The following is a 14054-nucleotide window of genomic DNA, read 5'->3' as shown; positions in this document are numbered from 1 at the left end:
CTTCAGGGCTCCAAAAGTAAGCCCTGTTTTAACTGTGCCCTGCTTTACTGAGGGGCTGGGAGCAGCAATTTCGTTCCTAACTAAAGAAAAGGCAGTTGCCAGCAGCAGCAGGTTTAATGTGAAGCTGTCAAAGAGAGGGTTAAACTCTTCCAGCTGGACTTGGTTGCAGGGATCTCTGTTCAGCTTGCAGCAGCCTTTCTCTTGGGATCATAGCTGAAGCTGTGCTGTCTGTGTTTCCTATGTGATTCATAAGCTTAGCGTTAAATTCCAGCCTTTTGCTGGTGTGGCTGTGTTGAAATCTGTGGAATTACCCCAGTGTAAATCTGGACGCAAGCCACAAGCAGCCAGCCCTTTGTTCTACTAGTATTTCTTGGTGGAGGAGGGAGCTGTGGAGAGTAGAGAGGTGTGAATCAAATTGACTGTACCTCTTCAGGAGTGACCTTGAGAGATGAAGGGGGGTTTTTTTGTGTCCTGTAGTACTCCTGCTGCTTAATGCCCCAGCCAGGAGCTGAGAACAGAATGCATTTCTGCTACTTTGTCATGCACCTGGCAAACAAACTTTAAGAGCCAAAAGGATTTTCTCATGTGAGCAGCTCAGGTAGATGGTGAAGGAGTGTGAATGACCCTAAGAAGCATTTGGCACATGGTTGGAAAGGGAGTTGCTTTTCTGGAAGTTGGAGAGGCTAGCTTGGATAGTATGTCTGGTTCCACCCCAGATCTTTATTCTGTGACTTGGTCCCAAACCTATCTGATCAAAGGCTTTTTCTGCCCTCTGAATTACTGACGCTTGGAGCAGAACTTCCCCTGAACATGAGGAGGTTGCTGGTTGTGTAACTAGAGCATCTCTTCCTAATGCTTCTCTCTGGATTGCCAGCATCAGCTTTTCCCTGCAGTCTCACCTGCATGCTGTTGTTAGCAGAGACTTCTGCTTTTGCCCCTGCTTCTTCAGTAAAGTCCTTTTTCTGTAGCCCAAGCTCCTTTTGCAAGAAGTTTAAGTGCTTGAAGAGTGTTCCAGGCAAAAGGAGAAAATTGAGGTTTTTGCTTCTGTGGGACAGCAGCAATCCCTTTGCTCTGCCATCAGTAAAGCTGATCTAATCCTCTCTGACCACTACATTTCATTCATGCCTGTGTCCTCTTCTCCCAGCCTTCTCTCTGTACAGCAGTGGGATGAGCCTGCACAGAGACTGTGGTCAAGCAGAAGTGACCAGGAGCTTCTGCTTCACAGGAGTGCAAAATGCACCTGAGAAGGCCTTCCAGGAAGGCAGAGTTTTCTCTGTGTAAAACAGCATGTAAGAAGGTGAAAGTTGAGAACTCTGAGAACCTGGGGCCTCCTATAGTAGCAGTGTGAGGGACTGGTATTTCAGTATGTTCCAAACCAAGCAAAGGCAGGAGGTGCCAGAAAAATGGGTGCTGCTTATAATAGGGTTCCACTGTGAGCTTGCAGGCACTAGTCATTAGACAGCTGGGATAAACACCAGATTAGCATCCAGGGTTATTGTGGGAAGGAAAGTGGGAGCTACAACTGAGAGCAGGGAGGAGTTAAAGAGGACTGGGCGAGGAAGTGGGAGGAGAAACAACCATGATGTCTTGGTATTAAAGCAAGAAACAGCCTCTGGACATAATCTTGTCGGGATAGGGGATAATAGTGTTATCTCTGTGTATCCATTCCACTTAGATTGCATCCTGCTCATAATGCCATGCAATTTAGGGAGATGACTTAGTGCCACTAAACACTTGTGTGGAAAGAACTCGATCCCAGTATACCATTTTTAAAAAAGGACAAATAATCTTAGCCACCTACCTGAGGTGTGTTTGTCTCCCAGACATCTTTCCTTGTTACTGGGCAATCTGAGGTGAAATGAGAAGGAAATGCAAGGCTCTGAAGTGCCTAAGCTGCAGCATCTTGCAGTGAGGCTGCTCTCTTGTCAGGGTCTGATGGCAGAAAGAAGGCAGTCAAGGTCAGCAGCAAGACACGTTCCTAGAGGCTGAGGCGGGGAGGAGGGAGGTGAGTTGTGTGTTAAAGCCAGTGTAGCGAGACCAGAGCATTGGCTTGTTTTCAGTGGAACCAGGCTGTTCTTTCCCCTGCTTTCAGGGACTCGGAGAATGGAGCCTTATTTTGCCATGTGAAAGATGGAGTGTCCCTAACTGCAGCTTTTCCATGCCTGCTTCCTGCTGTATCCTCTCTTCTCATTCACTCCCGTTGCTGTCCTCAGCATACATTTGACTGAGGCTTTTCCACAGGGCCAAGGTCTGAAAGGCTGTGATGGCAAGGGCAAGGCAACACCTCTACCTGGGAATATCTGACTGCCACAGCAGGATGTCTCTGGAACCTGCCTTTGTCACGTTATTGCTTTTTATGTTTCCTGTAAGAGGGTAGGAGTGCAGGACATAACATTACTCTCCTAATGAACTTAGATTCTGTGGTCTTTTCTAAAAATAATCCTGGCTTCTGTCCAGTCATCCTGCTAATAAAATAAACAAGCCTGCCAGAGCCCTACTAACTGTCAACATGGCTTGGTTTTCTGGTGTAGCCACCCCTTCCTCCTACAGCTAATCATTTACACGCCCTGGCCTCTCCAGACTGTTTGTCACAGGCTACACGCAGAGCTCTGGTGTGGCCTCCCCATGTGACCCTGAACCTTTCATCTCTGCCTGCACCAGGCAGTTGTCACTGTTTCCTCCTGCTCTGCCCTTCTTCCCTTTCCTGCTCTGCATCACCTCTGCTGCCACACACAGCATCCTGCACTGCTCCTGCATGACTCATCACAGGCAAATGGCGCCTTCCCCCACATCCTGCAGCACTCCTGCCTGGAGAGCCTGGGATCACCTTGCCTGGCTCCTGCGCTGCTCCAAACCTGCCTGGGAAAGGCTACCTGAAGCTAGGCTGGCATTAGTGCAGCTTTCCTGCCCTTGTCCCCCACCAGGAGCAGGGACAGGCCTGAAAGGGGGCAAACAGCCACACATCAGCTCCAGATGCTCCTCCAAAAAGCAGACTGGCCATTTAGAAAAAAGCTCACCCCTTGCCTGGCACTCTGCAGGCTTCCCCAACCTGCCTGGAGGTCACTGCCCAGGCTTGTGAAGGCGTTCAGCAGCTCAGAGTAAGGCATGCTGCACTGGCAGAGGAAATTGCTCACTGTCAGTCAGTTTTCCACAGCCATTGTTTGCTGCTCTCCTCTCCCAGAAATCCCCACAAATATGACAATTGCATGTGCTCTGTAGCTTGCCTCTGTTAGCAGAGGCAGCTGGCATCACTGCCTAGAAGAATTGCCTTCTCTCCCCACCCCCTCAGACAAGTGTCAATAAATACCCTTGTATTTGTCCTGTGTACAATAACATTCTTGTGCTGCGGACACCCTGCTGCACAATATACCCAAATCTCCCAGAGGAACCTTACTTAAAATAGATGCTGTGATACTAGGCAGTGCAAATCTTCATCTCTCTGATTTCATACCACTTGTTGCACATGAAGTCAATTAAAATTCCTCTTGTAGCTAATTCTATATGAGTCTGCTTTGGTTGATTTGTTTTGTTTTGCTTTTTTTTTTAAGTCTTAGACTTAAATGGACACAGAAATGCTTTGAAACATTAGCTGAGTGGAGCCGTGATAAAATTCTTTTGAGGAGCCTGGCTGGAGGAGGAGCATTGCTATTATATGCAGGACTTTTGCTTAGGCTTTCTCAGAAGCTTTATTTGTGAATGACAAACAAAACCTTCAGGCTTTTTTTCTCCTGTTGCTCAAAAGTTATCATATTACATGTGCATCTAAAACCTGTAAAAAAACAAGTAGGTTATTGTTATGGCAAGACTGTGACCTGGCTTTGAGAGTAAGGGATGTTTCTTAAAAACACTACACTTGTTGTATTTGACAATTGTTATTACTGTCTGTTTTTCTCTCTAGTATTTGCAAAGGGAGAGCTCAAAGATTTATTTCTATGGATTCAGTGAATGCCCATCTGTATATCACTCTTAAATATACTATGTCAGACCAAAACCAAGTACAAAGCAGGAGCGGAGGAGAGAAAATAGCAGTGACTAGCATCGCAGCCATGTCTGCCAGGGGCTAACATTTTTGAATTGCCATCCAGGAGGACTGAGCTTAGTTTCCAGAGTCTGGCCAAGTGGCTTCTAACTTAGCAAATAGTTATTTCAATGTAAAGAGCTTTCCAGGGAACAGAGCCAAGAACATTCGTATTATAGTCCACAGAGCCCTTGGTGGGAGAGAAGTGGTTCCTCCTTGTTCTCAGCTGCTTCAAGCTAGAGAGAAGTTAATCGTAGCTGCTAGAAAGGTGTATTGTGATCACCAGCCAGGGAGGTGGCACCCACCAGCATTAGCTGCAGTCTGCTTTTAAGTAATGACCCACTTCTACAGGAAAGTTTTGGAAATCCCTGCGTAGGCTTTAGGTAGATAGGATGTTCACCCTAGTGTAGGAGGTCAGAGGGCTGTGCACTTCTTGGAATGCTTCCTGGATTATCTCAGGTTTTTGGGAACTGCTAAACAGCTGCTGTTTCATCTCAGAGTTGCTCCCAGTAAGAGAAGTCACTTCTGGTGACAGTCTGGTGAACACAGGACTTGGAAATCACTTTGGATAAAAGATGTAAGAAAATACGTGATATAATACTGATTAGGTAGGTGGTCAGCTCCTAAAGCTATTATGGATATCATTGCTGGAGTTGTTCTTGCTGCAGCCTTTCTCTTTAATGTATACCAAGCCAGACAAATAGCTATGATTTGCATTGTATTCTGGCCATGCCCTTGCTTATTTTAATTCTAGATCCAGTTGATTTGGCCTTGACCACTGAGAACTGAAGAGGCATTTGCTGACACAGTGTCAAAAAATAGCCCTGCTGAACAATTACAATTTTTTGTTGTTCCTAAAATACTGGATGGTGATTACCTCTATTAAAATGGTGGTAAAAGCAGGAACCCCAAAAAAGTTATCACAAGCCTGCAGGCTAGTGGTCCTGTAGTCCCTCACATAGGAACTTACCCTCTCTGGTAAGACTCACCTGAGTGAACCAATGCTGGTCATTAAACACACTGGTCTCAGTCATGAAAAATCCTCAGCCCTTCTTCCTGTTCCTTTTTTCCAGTTCTTTTTTCCCCATTCCCTGAATCTACTTTTAACATCATAGGAATTCTATATTTCTACTTTCTACCTACTAAAAATTAGGTCAAAGCAATGGAAGAGGAAGTGCCAGCTGTCTGCTGCCAACAAGCAGCACGGTATTATACTAACTTTCATAACCTGGCAGTCAAATGTTCCTCATATAACAATGCAGAGCTTATTATCAGATCAGGTGGTTTGACACCATCCCATACTAAGCACTAGATCAGTTCTAGTTCCCTTTTGCAAGCCATGTGGACACAATGGTCTTAGTTCTCAGCACAAGATAAGCAGGTGGGGTGTTTTCTGCACTCACACACACAAAGACAGATCTGACCTCAGTGATGGCGTTTGGCTACTTCGTGAGCCAAAGAGAACTGTCCCATGCACACCCCTGGCTGAATCTGGCAGAGTCCTAGTCAAAGCCCTGCAGTCCCAAGGGTGGCTATCATTCCCTGAAATTTGCCGAACTATACTTGCAGAGAGGCTGCCAGAGGCTTAGGAAACAATAAGGAATGCTGTGCTTACTGTGGTATTCAGTTTGATAACAAATATTGGGATATACTCTGCAACCCACATGCTTAATGCTCGATATGCTTGATAGTTTGTATTGCAGACCTGTAGCTGCATTGCAGAAGTGCACAGAAAGGGAGACTTGAGGTTTCAACAGTCAAGCACAGAAGTTGGTATTTGAATGACTGATTTGGACTGGGGGCTAAGCACATTACTTGGATGAGTCTGATTAAATGAGCAGCAATGAAGTAATTGATATTGGCACTAAAGGCCAGTAAGGTTTCGGGATTAACTCTGCGATTGCAGTGAACGGCTGTTTTTACTTTGCTATGCTAAGTCTGTTCCAAATGTCTTGAGGATTAAAATACACAAAATGATCAAACATGATGAGAATCTCTTCACAGCAGCTATAAGCTTCTCAATTTCTTAATCCACCTGAAATAAGAAAGCCCTAACTGTGGAGATCTTGAGTAGAAAAGCTACCATGACACTTATCAGATGATTCAGTGACAGTGCTAAAAATAGTCTCAGAAGGATCCATACTCTTGAGCTTTATAGTTACACTGCAATCCTCTGTACAACTTGTTCAGGACTTAGGCACTGTTTTTTTTGCCTACAGGTACCTGCTGGAGCAGGATTTCCCAGGGATGAGAATTGGACCAGAGCCTACAACTGACTCTTTTATAGCAGTTATGCAAGGAGATGTGGAAGGAATCGTTCCTGGAAACGCGTTGGTGGTGGATCCCAAAAAACCGTTCAGGAAACTCAACGCCTTTGGCAATGCCTTTTTGAACAGGTCAGTACTCGAGAACTTAGTTGCTCTGGAGAATAAAGCTAGAACATAATAAGCAGCATAGCTAGCAATTTAGAGGGATAAGGTGTTACACTATACCTTTTTTCCCCATCCACAAGGCTGATGAAAAGCCATTCTAGTCCGACTGGGTGCACATCAGTCACTCACTGAAGGGCAGATCAACAAATTCAAGTGGGACAAACCTTGATTTTACTTGAACAAACAAAACAAACAACACAGCACAGCCTGTCAAGCTCATCCTGTAGGAGTCTAGAAGTAAATATCTTCATTACGCTTTGCTCTCCCTTGCTTTTGTATTTCTAGCTTTGTCCGTTCTGCCATCAGTTCAGTTCCCTGAAATTAAATACTCCAAGCAGATGTAGCCATTGAAGTCAGTAGAGAAGTGGAACTGGCACAATGTATGCGTATTTGCTTTCTTGCATTCTTAAACATTGCTTGAATGTCCCCCTTGTAACAAAACCAGACTCTCTCCATTCTGATGTCTTATACATGTAACTTCAGGCACAAATTGATGACAGCTCTAATGTCTTTCCTGTAAAAAAAAAAAACGGTCTAGCAGGGGCTTTGGGCAGTGGCTCTGTGACATGAGGAATGTAACCTTTCCATCCCCTAGACCTAGCCTAACCATACTGAGTTTTGGATCTAGGCCTTGCAGGAAGCCAGCCGCACACACCCATATCCTAGATGAGCACAAACTGTGCTACAGCAGGCAGATGGGAACAAACCGTCTGACTACGCCCCTCATTAGCGCTTTCCCTTCTAACACAGTGTGGGAGATGTTGCAAACATGGCAGCTGGTCAGCCAAACAGACAGGACAGCTGGGCTTTGGCTCCCTTTCTAACTTCTGAGCTTAGGGTGTCTGCCCAGAGAGTGTAGCATTTCCTACCAACACTGACCCCACAGGAGTGCTGGTGTGGGCTGCAGTGAGACAGGGAAGGGACCTGCCTGGAAGCAAGGGGAGAAGCTTGATGAGAGAAAAGGGACCTAGCTGGAGTCACTGCTATGCAGAGAACCTCACAGTGCCTCAGGGTGACTCTGGAAGCAATATCTGATCACTAACAGGCTCATCATTCAAATATGTCAACATGGTCCTGCACTGGAGATACTTTGAGATGTTTTCAGTATTTTGTAGGGCCCAGAACATCTGCACCTGGCCAACAGTTAGGTCAGGTGACTGCTCACCAGGGGAGGAAACTGCTTTGCCCTAAGAAAGTAACAGGCTGCCTGCCTGGAGCATGGAGGTGGTAGATGAAGAGAACATCATTCAGAGCAGCTCTGCTGGCAGACAGTTCACTGCAGAGGAGAAGCAACGTCAGGAGCAAGGAGGCCAGGCATGGAGGGTAAAAAAGCAAACACTCCTGAACTGGACTGACTGATGTGTCCTGAGTGCAGTTTGCTCCTAATGCAGTGGGGGATCTCTGTGTCCATTAGCCTAGTTCACTGTGTCATGCTGTGCTCTTGTTACTTGCCTGCTACTCTTCCTTCTCCTAGGAGGAAAGAGTCATGTGTGTGCCTAGGAGGACAGCAGGGCACAGGGGCACAGCAGTGATTCTGCAGCAGCAGAAGTGCAGTCCTGCTAGCAGTGCAGGAGGTAGCTACAACAGCTAATTAACCCCTTTTCTGCTGATGGATAAAAAAAAAAGGGGTAATGATTTCTAAACTGGCACAGGAAGACATGCTAAGGGGGACTAGCTCAGCAGTATGAGCATCACAATGCTGAAAATGCAAGTGGTAATACCCAGCTAATTAGGAAATGAAGCACATGCAAGAATTGACTCAGAGGGCCAGAAATTTAGCAGATGTAAGTCAGGGTATACCCACTGGACTGAATCAAGCCACCCACACTTACCCCTGTAGTGGGCCTGGCTCGTTGGCAAGAGGTGTCTCTGCCTTGCATGTATCTTGCTGCTGCTGTATGTTTACTAGGGCGCTGACCTCAGCTAGGAGGCTGTAAGTAGGAAATTTGGAGACGGGACGTGATCTCCAGGAGTCACCCCTCTCAGCTGAGAGAAGAGAGCAACCATGAACAAGTGCACTTTATCCATGGGTGGTTAAAAGTAGCAATTGGCTATGGGCACCAGTGGAAAGGAATAGGGCAGCACAGGGCAGTAGCATTCACATAGACCATGATGGTCTCAGCTGAGAGGTGGCATCCCACAGCACTGTGTCCTGTGGGGTGCGGAGCCTGCTATTCCAGGGGAGCTAAGGGAAGGAACAGAAGGAATGGTACTCCCTTCCCAGCAGAGACTGGGGTCTGGTGCCTTCCAGGAACCAAGGGAAAAGCGGTACAGTCAGGATTTGGCTGGGAGACAGCAGCTAATTGTGCTGCTCAGAGCCTGTCTCCTCCCTCCCTTCATTCCCAGGAGATGGAGTGTCTAGCCCTACCTTCCTGGCTAAGGGCAGAGCTAGGGCTGACAAGCTGCCCAAGGCCAAAAGGATAGCAGCTCTGCAGTACCATGCTCTGACCAGCCCTATCTCTTGTCCTCTTCTCCTTGCCCCAGGGGGTTTCTGAGTATTGAGAAAGGCTTGTTTTCCTCACTCCAACTCTGCTGGCACTACCCCAGCTCTGGATGGGTCCCAGCAGAGAGATTACAGGTTGTGCCTCGTTATCAGGAGGACTTGTTTGGCACCAAGGGCCTGGAGCAAAATCAGGAATCTTAGCCATTACTTTCATATCACATTGGCTTGATTGCAAGTTTCCTTCCACCCCCAAAGTCTGTCTTGGGAAAATAAGGTGGAGTCAGTCCTGCTTTTGTGTTGTCAACAGCAGGAGACATCATGGATAACAGGTTCCTCCTTCACCCTCATGCTCTGCCTGTAAAGGTAGTGAAAGTCTAGTTTGGCACCACGGTCTTGCCTTCATATGGCCCTGGACAGAATTAGGTCAGGCTCCCTGCAGTTCTGCTGGAATGGCAGCAGCCTAACAGCCTTGCCAACAGAGCCAGAATGCACTTACTCATGCTGGCCTCTGACCTTGTATCTGAAATCTCCTGTGGAGTACTTTCCCTAGAGAAACTGATGGAAAATCCCCTTGCCTGAGCCATTGAATATTAGACCACAAGGAATGCTCAGGACTCTAACAATGGAGAGCAGACGTGGGGTGGGAGGAAAGGGGAATACCGTGACCTCCTGAGCCATTTGCTCTCTGCTGCTATGCCTGGCACTCCACAGGAGAATCGAGCCGATCCCCATCTTCTACATGAGGTGTCGCACATTCAGAAATGCTCCCTGTTGCCACTTGCCTGTCTGCGGATGTGGGAGAGAGAGTCTGTAATATGTGGTCTGAAATAGCTGACAGCTTAGCAGAGCAGACACTCCTCTAACCCATGAGAATTCATTCTTGTCAGAATTTCCTTGGAGTCATACAGCTAGAAAAAATGGGGTGAATTTGTAGCATAGCCTGGAAGAGTTCATGGCTGCAGGGACTTCAGCAGAACCAGCCACTCATCAGAGCGCTGCAGGGCTCTGTCTGCCTTGACTGCATCTAGTGACCCTTGTGCTAACCCCCATCCTGTATGTGGTTCTGCTTCCTCCCACAGTAACACATTTTTTATGCCTGGATGTCACACCACCCTATTAATATGCATATGTACATACACACACATACTTATAGCTGTCTGGAATGCCATCACAAAAAGGCTGTCCATAAAATGCTACCGGGAGTCACGTAAGTGGATAGGCTTTTACTGTCCTTTGCTGTTACCAGCAACTGAAATGGATGAGCTGCAACCCACTAAGAACAAGCACAAGTTACTCTCCTTAGGCAGTTATTTGCATAGATGCAAGATGGGGAACAACTAGCTACAGAACAGTTACTTAGAAATGGAGCTGCAGAGGGGGGAGGAGTGAATTACAAACGGAATGTAATTCAACAGTGTCATACTGCTGTTAAAAAAGCAAACATCTTACTGAGATACATAAACAGAACTGTCATATGTAAGAGATAAAGAGCAATCCATCCACTCTGTTCACCACTGGCAAAGTCACAGCTGGAGTACTATGTCAGCTTGGGGCATCAAGCCTGTAGAAATATGTGGAGCAGTTTGAGAGGACCCAAAGGAAAGCTGCAAGCGTCTTCGGGGATTTAGAAATGAGCTGGAAAGGCAGCTAGAGAGAACTGAAAGAGATAGGGGGGGAAAAAAACCCAAACTGTTTTCGTTAGATGAAAGACTGAGGGAGACAGAATGACTGCAGTATACATTGCGACAAGAAGGGAAAGATAAATCATTTTCCACATCTACTGTGTTTGAGACTGAAAAGCATTGTGGCATGGAAGATTTAGATTAGATGTTAGGAAAAAGAGGTTTTGCTGTAAGGATAATTAAGTAATGGAGTAGACTCCCAGCAAATATTGGTGTGTCTGCGTTATTATGGATTTGAAGAACACTTTAGACAAACATCTGATTGATCGTGCCTTGAGGCAGAAGGATAGACTAAGCAACCTTTTGAGAGCTCATGGTGCCTGTGGTGCAAGAGTAGCACGCTTTCTGTTTAAGACCAGATTTAAAAGAGAACAAAAATCCTACAACTTTGCTGACTTTTTTTTAAAACAAGTTATTTCAGTTCATTTGAGTTCAGGACTCTGCAGGGGAACGCTTAAGTGAAGAAAAACAAATACCACTTCTTGCTAAAATCTAAACAGCAAATTAAAACATTTGGATTTCCACACTTTCATTAATAATTCACAATTTGGGGGCCACAAAAAAACCCCTTTCATAGGTCATGACTGAAACCCGTGTTCCAGAAGCAGCAAAATAGTCAAAGAAAGTCCTCGGTTCTGGCTTCTTTCTTTAAGGAATTTCTTTAAATCAAGACTAGCTCCGAGCTCCAACTGAAGACTTGTAAATGAGATGAGCTTGGCTTGTCCTGTGATGCCTGTGATGTTCAGCACTTCATAAGTACCTTTTGCTTTTATTTTAAATGCATTTATTTTCACACAGGTTCGTTTGTGCCCAGCTACCTAATCCTGTGTTAGAGAGCATCAGTGTCATTGATACACCAGGAATCCTTTCTGGAGAAAAACAGAGAATAAGCAGAGGTAAGTCTTCCAAACGACGGTAGTGAAAATGAAAGGGATTCTGTATGAGTTTCACCTCAAGCTGTGTATAAGCTGTAGACAGAAATACTAGTAGGAGCCTGTCAGAGATACAGCATGACTTTACCAATGTCCCTTTGGACTCGATTTGCAATCTGCTATAGAGAATTTGAATGTTTTCAGGGAAGATTGCTGACAGGGTCAGCAGTAGCTGTGTCACAGTCCAGTATTTCGCAGTGGAACAGATTTCCATTAGAAAGAATCAATTAATACCTATCTGCTTTGCAGAAACACTTGCTTTCAGTGACTTATTGATGAGCCACAGGCAAGGCTCCCGTGGCAATCAGCCTGATTTCTTTCCAGTTGACCTAGCAGGTATCTTGCATTGTCCAGGCTTCCTAAATCTAGCCAGGACTGGATTGGTCTTAGGAGCCATTGGCACCGGGTTCCTCATTGCAGAGGGCAATCTGGAAATCCGGGGGACACTAAATGGATCTGATGAATAGCACAAGGTCTTAATGAACTTCTGAGTGTCTCAGGCCAATCCTCTGAAGTGGGCAACATGTTGATACTTCAAACTTAACATCTGTAGGCATTTTCATACTCTGAAAGGTGGTGGTGGCATGGCTCACTTTGCTTGCAGGTTCCTTAGACAAAGCTGATAGCTATGCATCATTTTATTGGAAGAAAGCCAAGAGTAGTAATTGCAGCGTTCAGGTTTGAGAAGATCAGTTCTCATTCACAGTGTCTATTAACAATGCAGAGTTAAGTTTCATCAGTATGGACTTTATGCAGAATGCTGAGGCCTTTCCCATATTGCAGTGATTCCTGGTGACTCATGCCTTTGCCACTTTTGTAATGTGCCTTTGCATTGAAATTGTTCGTGGAAACTTCTTTTTCTCTTTTAATTGAGCAGCCATCTTGCACTGAGCTAGGTCTTGTTTGTTTTACTGGGATCTTCCACCACAGGGACCTTAGCTAAAGAAGTGTCAATAAAGCTATAAAGGACAGCTAGAGTTAGTTCAAAACTCACATTAAGCTTTGCCAGCTTGGGTCTCTGCACTGCTAGGGGGTCATAAATTCCTTCCAAGCAGTCTACAAAAGGTAACAAGATGCAAAAGCCTTCATCAGAAGGTTGAAAAACACGCTGTGCAAGCATTCTTCCCTTCAGCAGAAAGTGTTTACAAGTGGAGATAACCAAAAATTTATATTCCATGGTGTAAACATTCTTCAGTCAAAAAATGCCACTGAAAGCTACCAGTTTGCTTTTGGAACTATCACTGTGAAGAAAACTTGCTTAGGAGGAAATATTGTAATTTCTAAAGAAAAAAAAATACATTGTCACAGAGTCAAAGTGGACCCATTTCAAGTCCCCAAAAAAGTTTCCATAGTCGCTTTCCCAAATCTCCTCAGCAGTTCAAATCCTGACATATATTGCAAGATTCTTCCTATTTTCCAGTTACTTCGAGTACTAAATTCATCCTCCTGCAAAATGTACTGGCATTTCTTGCTCCTCCTTTTGCAAAATTTTTCTACCAGCCTCCCAGTGGGCTTTGGTGTCCCATTCCTGCAGCTACTCTAGTAAGTGCCAGCAATGCCAGAACATGCAGACGCACAGCTGTGCACTGTTAGGAAAGTCACTGGTGCACTTTGACCTGAACCAGTAATGCCTCTCCAAACATCTGGGAACAGCTGAGGGAATGTTCCTCATAAGCAGAGAAGGCTAAAGGGGAGTCCCAATTCTGTAAGCTTTTGCGTGCTTTACCAGTTTGTAGGACTGGAAGCCCATCCCAGCATGTGGGGCAATTTCTTCCTGAACAACTTTTCTGCCCTTAGTGCAATTAAGTGCTTGTGCATTGGCCCTGTGACTACAGTATGTGGTCACTCCACCCTTTTGCCAGGAGTCAAGATCTCTAGATGAAGCACAGCCATCTCCTGCTCATCCTACCATCCCAGGAATTTGCTCTCCTACACCTCCAGCCAGACAAGGGTGCTGTCACAACCTGGCTGTCAACTGACCTAATCACAAGAGTTAAAGGACAGGGTGGGTGGGGTCTCACTACGTCACCGTTTGTATCCGAGACAGCTTGAAACTCATGTGGGCCACATTCAGATGGCCTTTCAATAGCTACAGGACAAGATCCTCATCTGGTTTAGATCAACATAGCTTTGTTGAAGCTGGCAGAACTCCAGCAATTTCTGCCTGCAGGGGATCCAGCCCAGGGAGCAGAAAGAGTCGAAAGAGTGCAGAGGTGCTTATGTTTAGGAAGGGATGCTGCCAGGCATTGGCTTGAGCTTATCTGAAGGAAGCTGGTGTTTGAAAGGGAATGCTTACCTCTTGGCTCCCGTGGAAGAGGAGTAGGGAAAAGTGGTGAGGCTGGCGCCTTTGCCACCAAGCTTACGAGCCAGCTTCCCTCATTAGCTAGTTGGTTTTGGAGGCAGATAGAGCAATAATGTGGTTTCTAGGCAGAAAACAAGACAGTGCTAAAAACTGCTGACACAACAAAATGCTCCTGCCCTTCTATACCTTCCCAGCCTGCTCAGATTTCACTTGGGAATGAAGCAAGACCTGAGGGAGTCTTACAG

At 45.8% G+C, this 14054-nt stretch overlaps 1 protein-coding gene across 1 annotated transcript in view; it reads left to right on the top strand.

Moving 5' to 3' along the window:
* EHD3 (EH domain containing 3) overlaps nucleotides 1-14054 on the top strand; it is a 29160-nt gene that overhangs the window by 1198 nt on the left and 13908 nt on the right. Inside the window, exons 2-3 of the mRNA XM_075413128.1 lie at nucleotides 6238-6414; nucleotides 11374-11471. Of these exons, the coding sequence (XP_075269243.1) occupies nucleotides 6238-6414; nucleotides 11374-11471 (275 nt within the window). The remainder of the gene's footprint in view (nucleotides 1-6237; nucleotides 6415-11373; nucleotides 11472-14054) is intronic.

Source organism: Opisthocomus hoazin, chromosome 2 (genome assembly GCF_030867145.1).
Source record: "Opisthocomus hoazin isolate bOpiHoa1 chromosome 2, bOpiHoa1.hap1, whole genome shotgun sequence".
Taxonomy (NCBI): domain Eukaryota; kingdom Metazoa; phylum Chordata; class Aves; order Opisthocomiformes; family Opisthocomidae; genus Opisthocomus; species Opisthocomus hoazin.
This window is presented reverse-complemented; position numbering and strand designations above follow the sequence as displayed.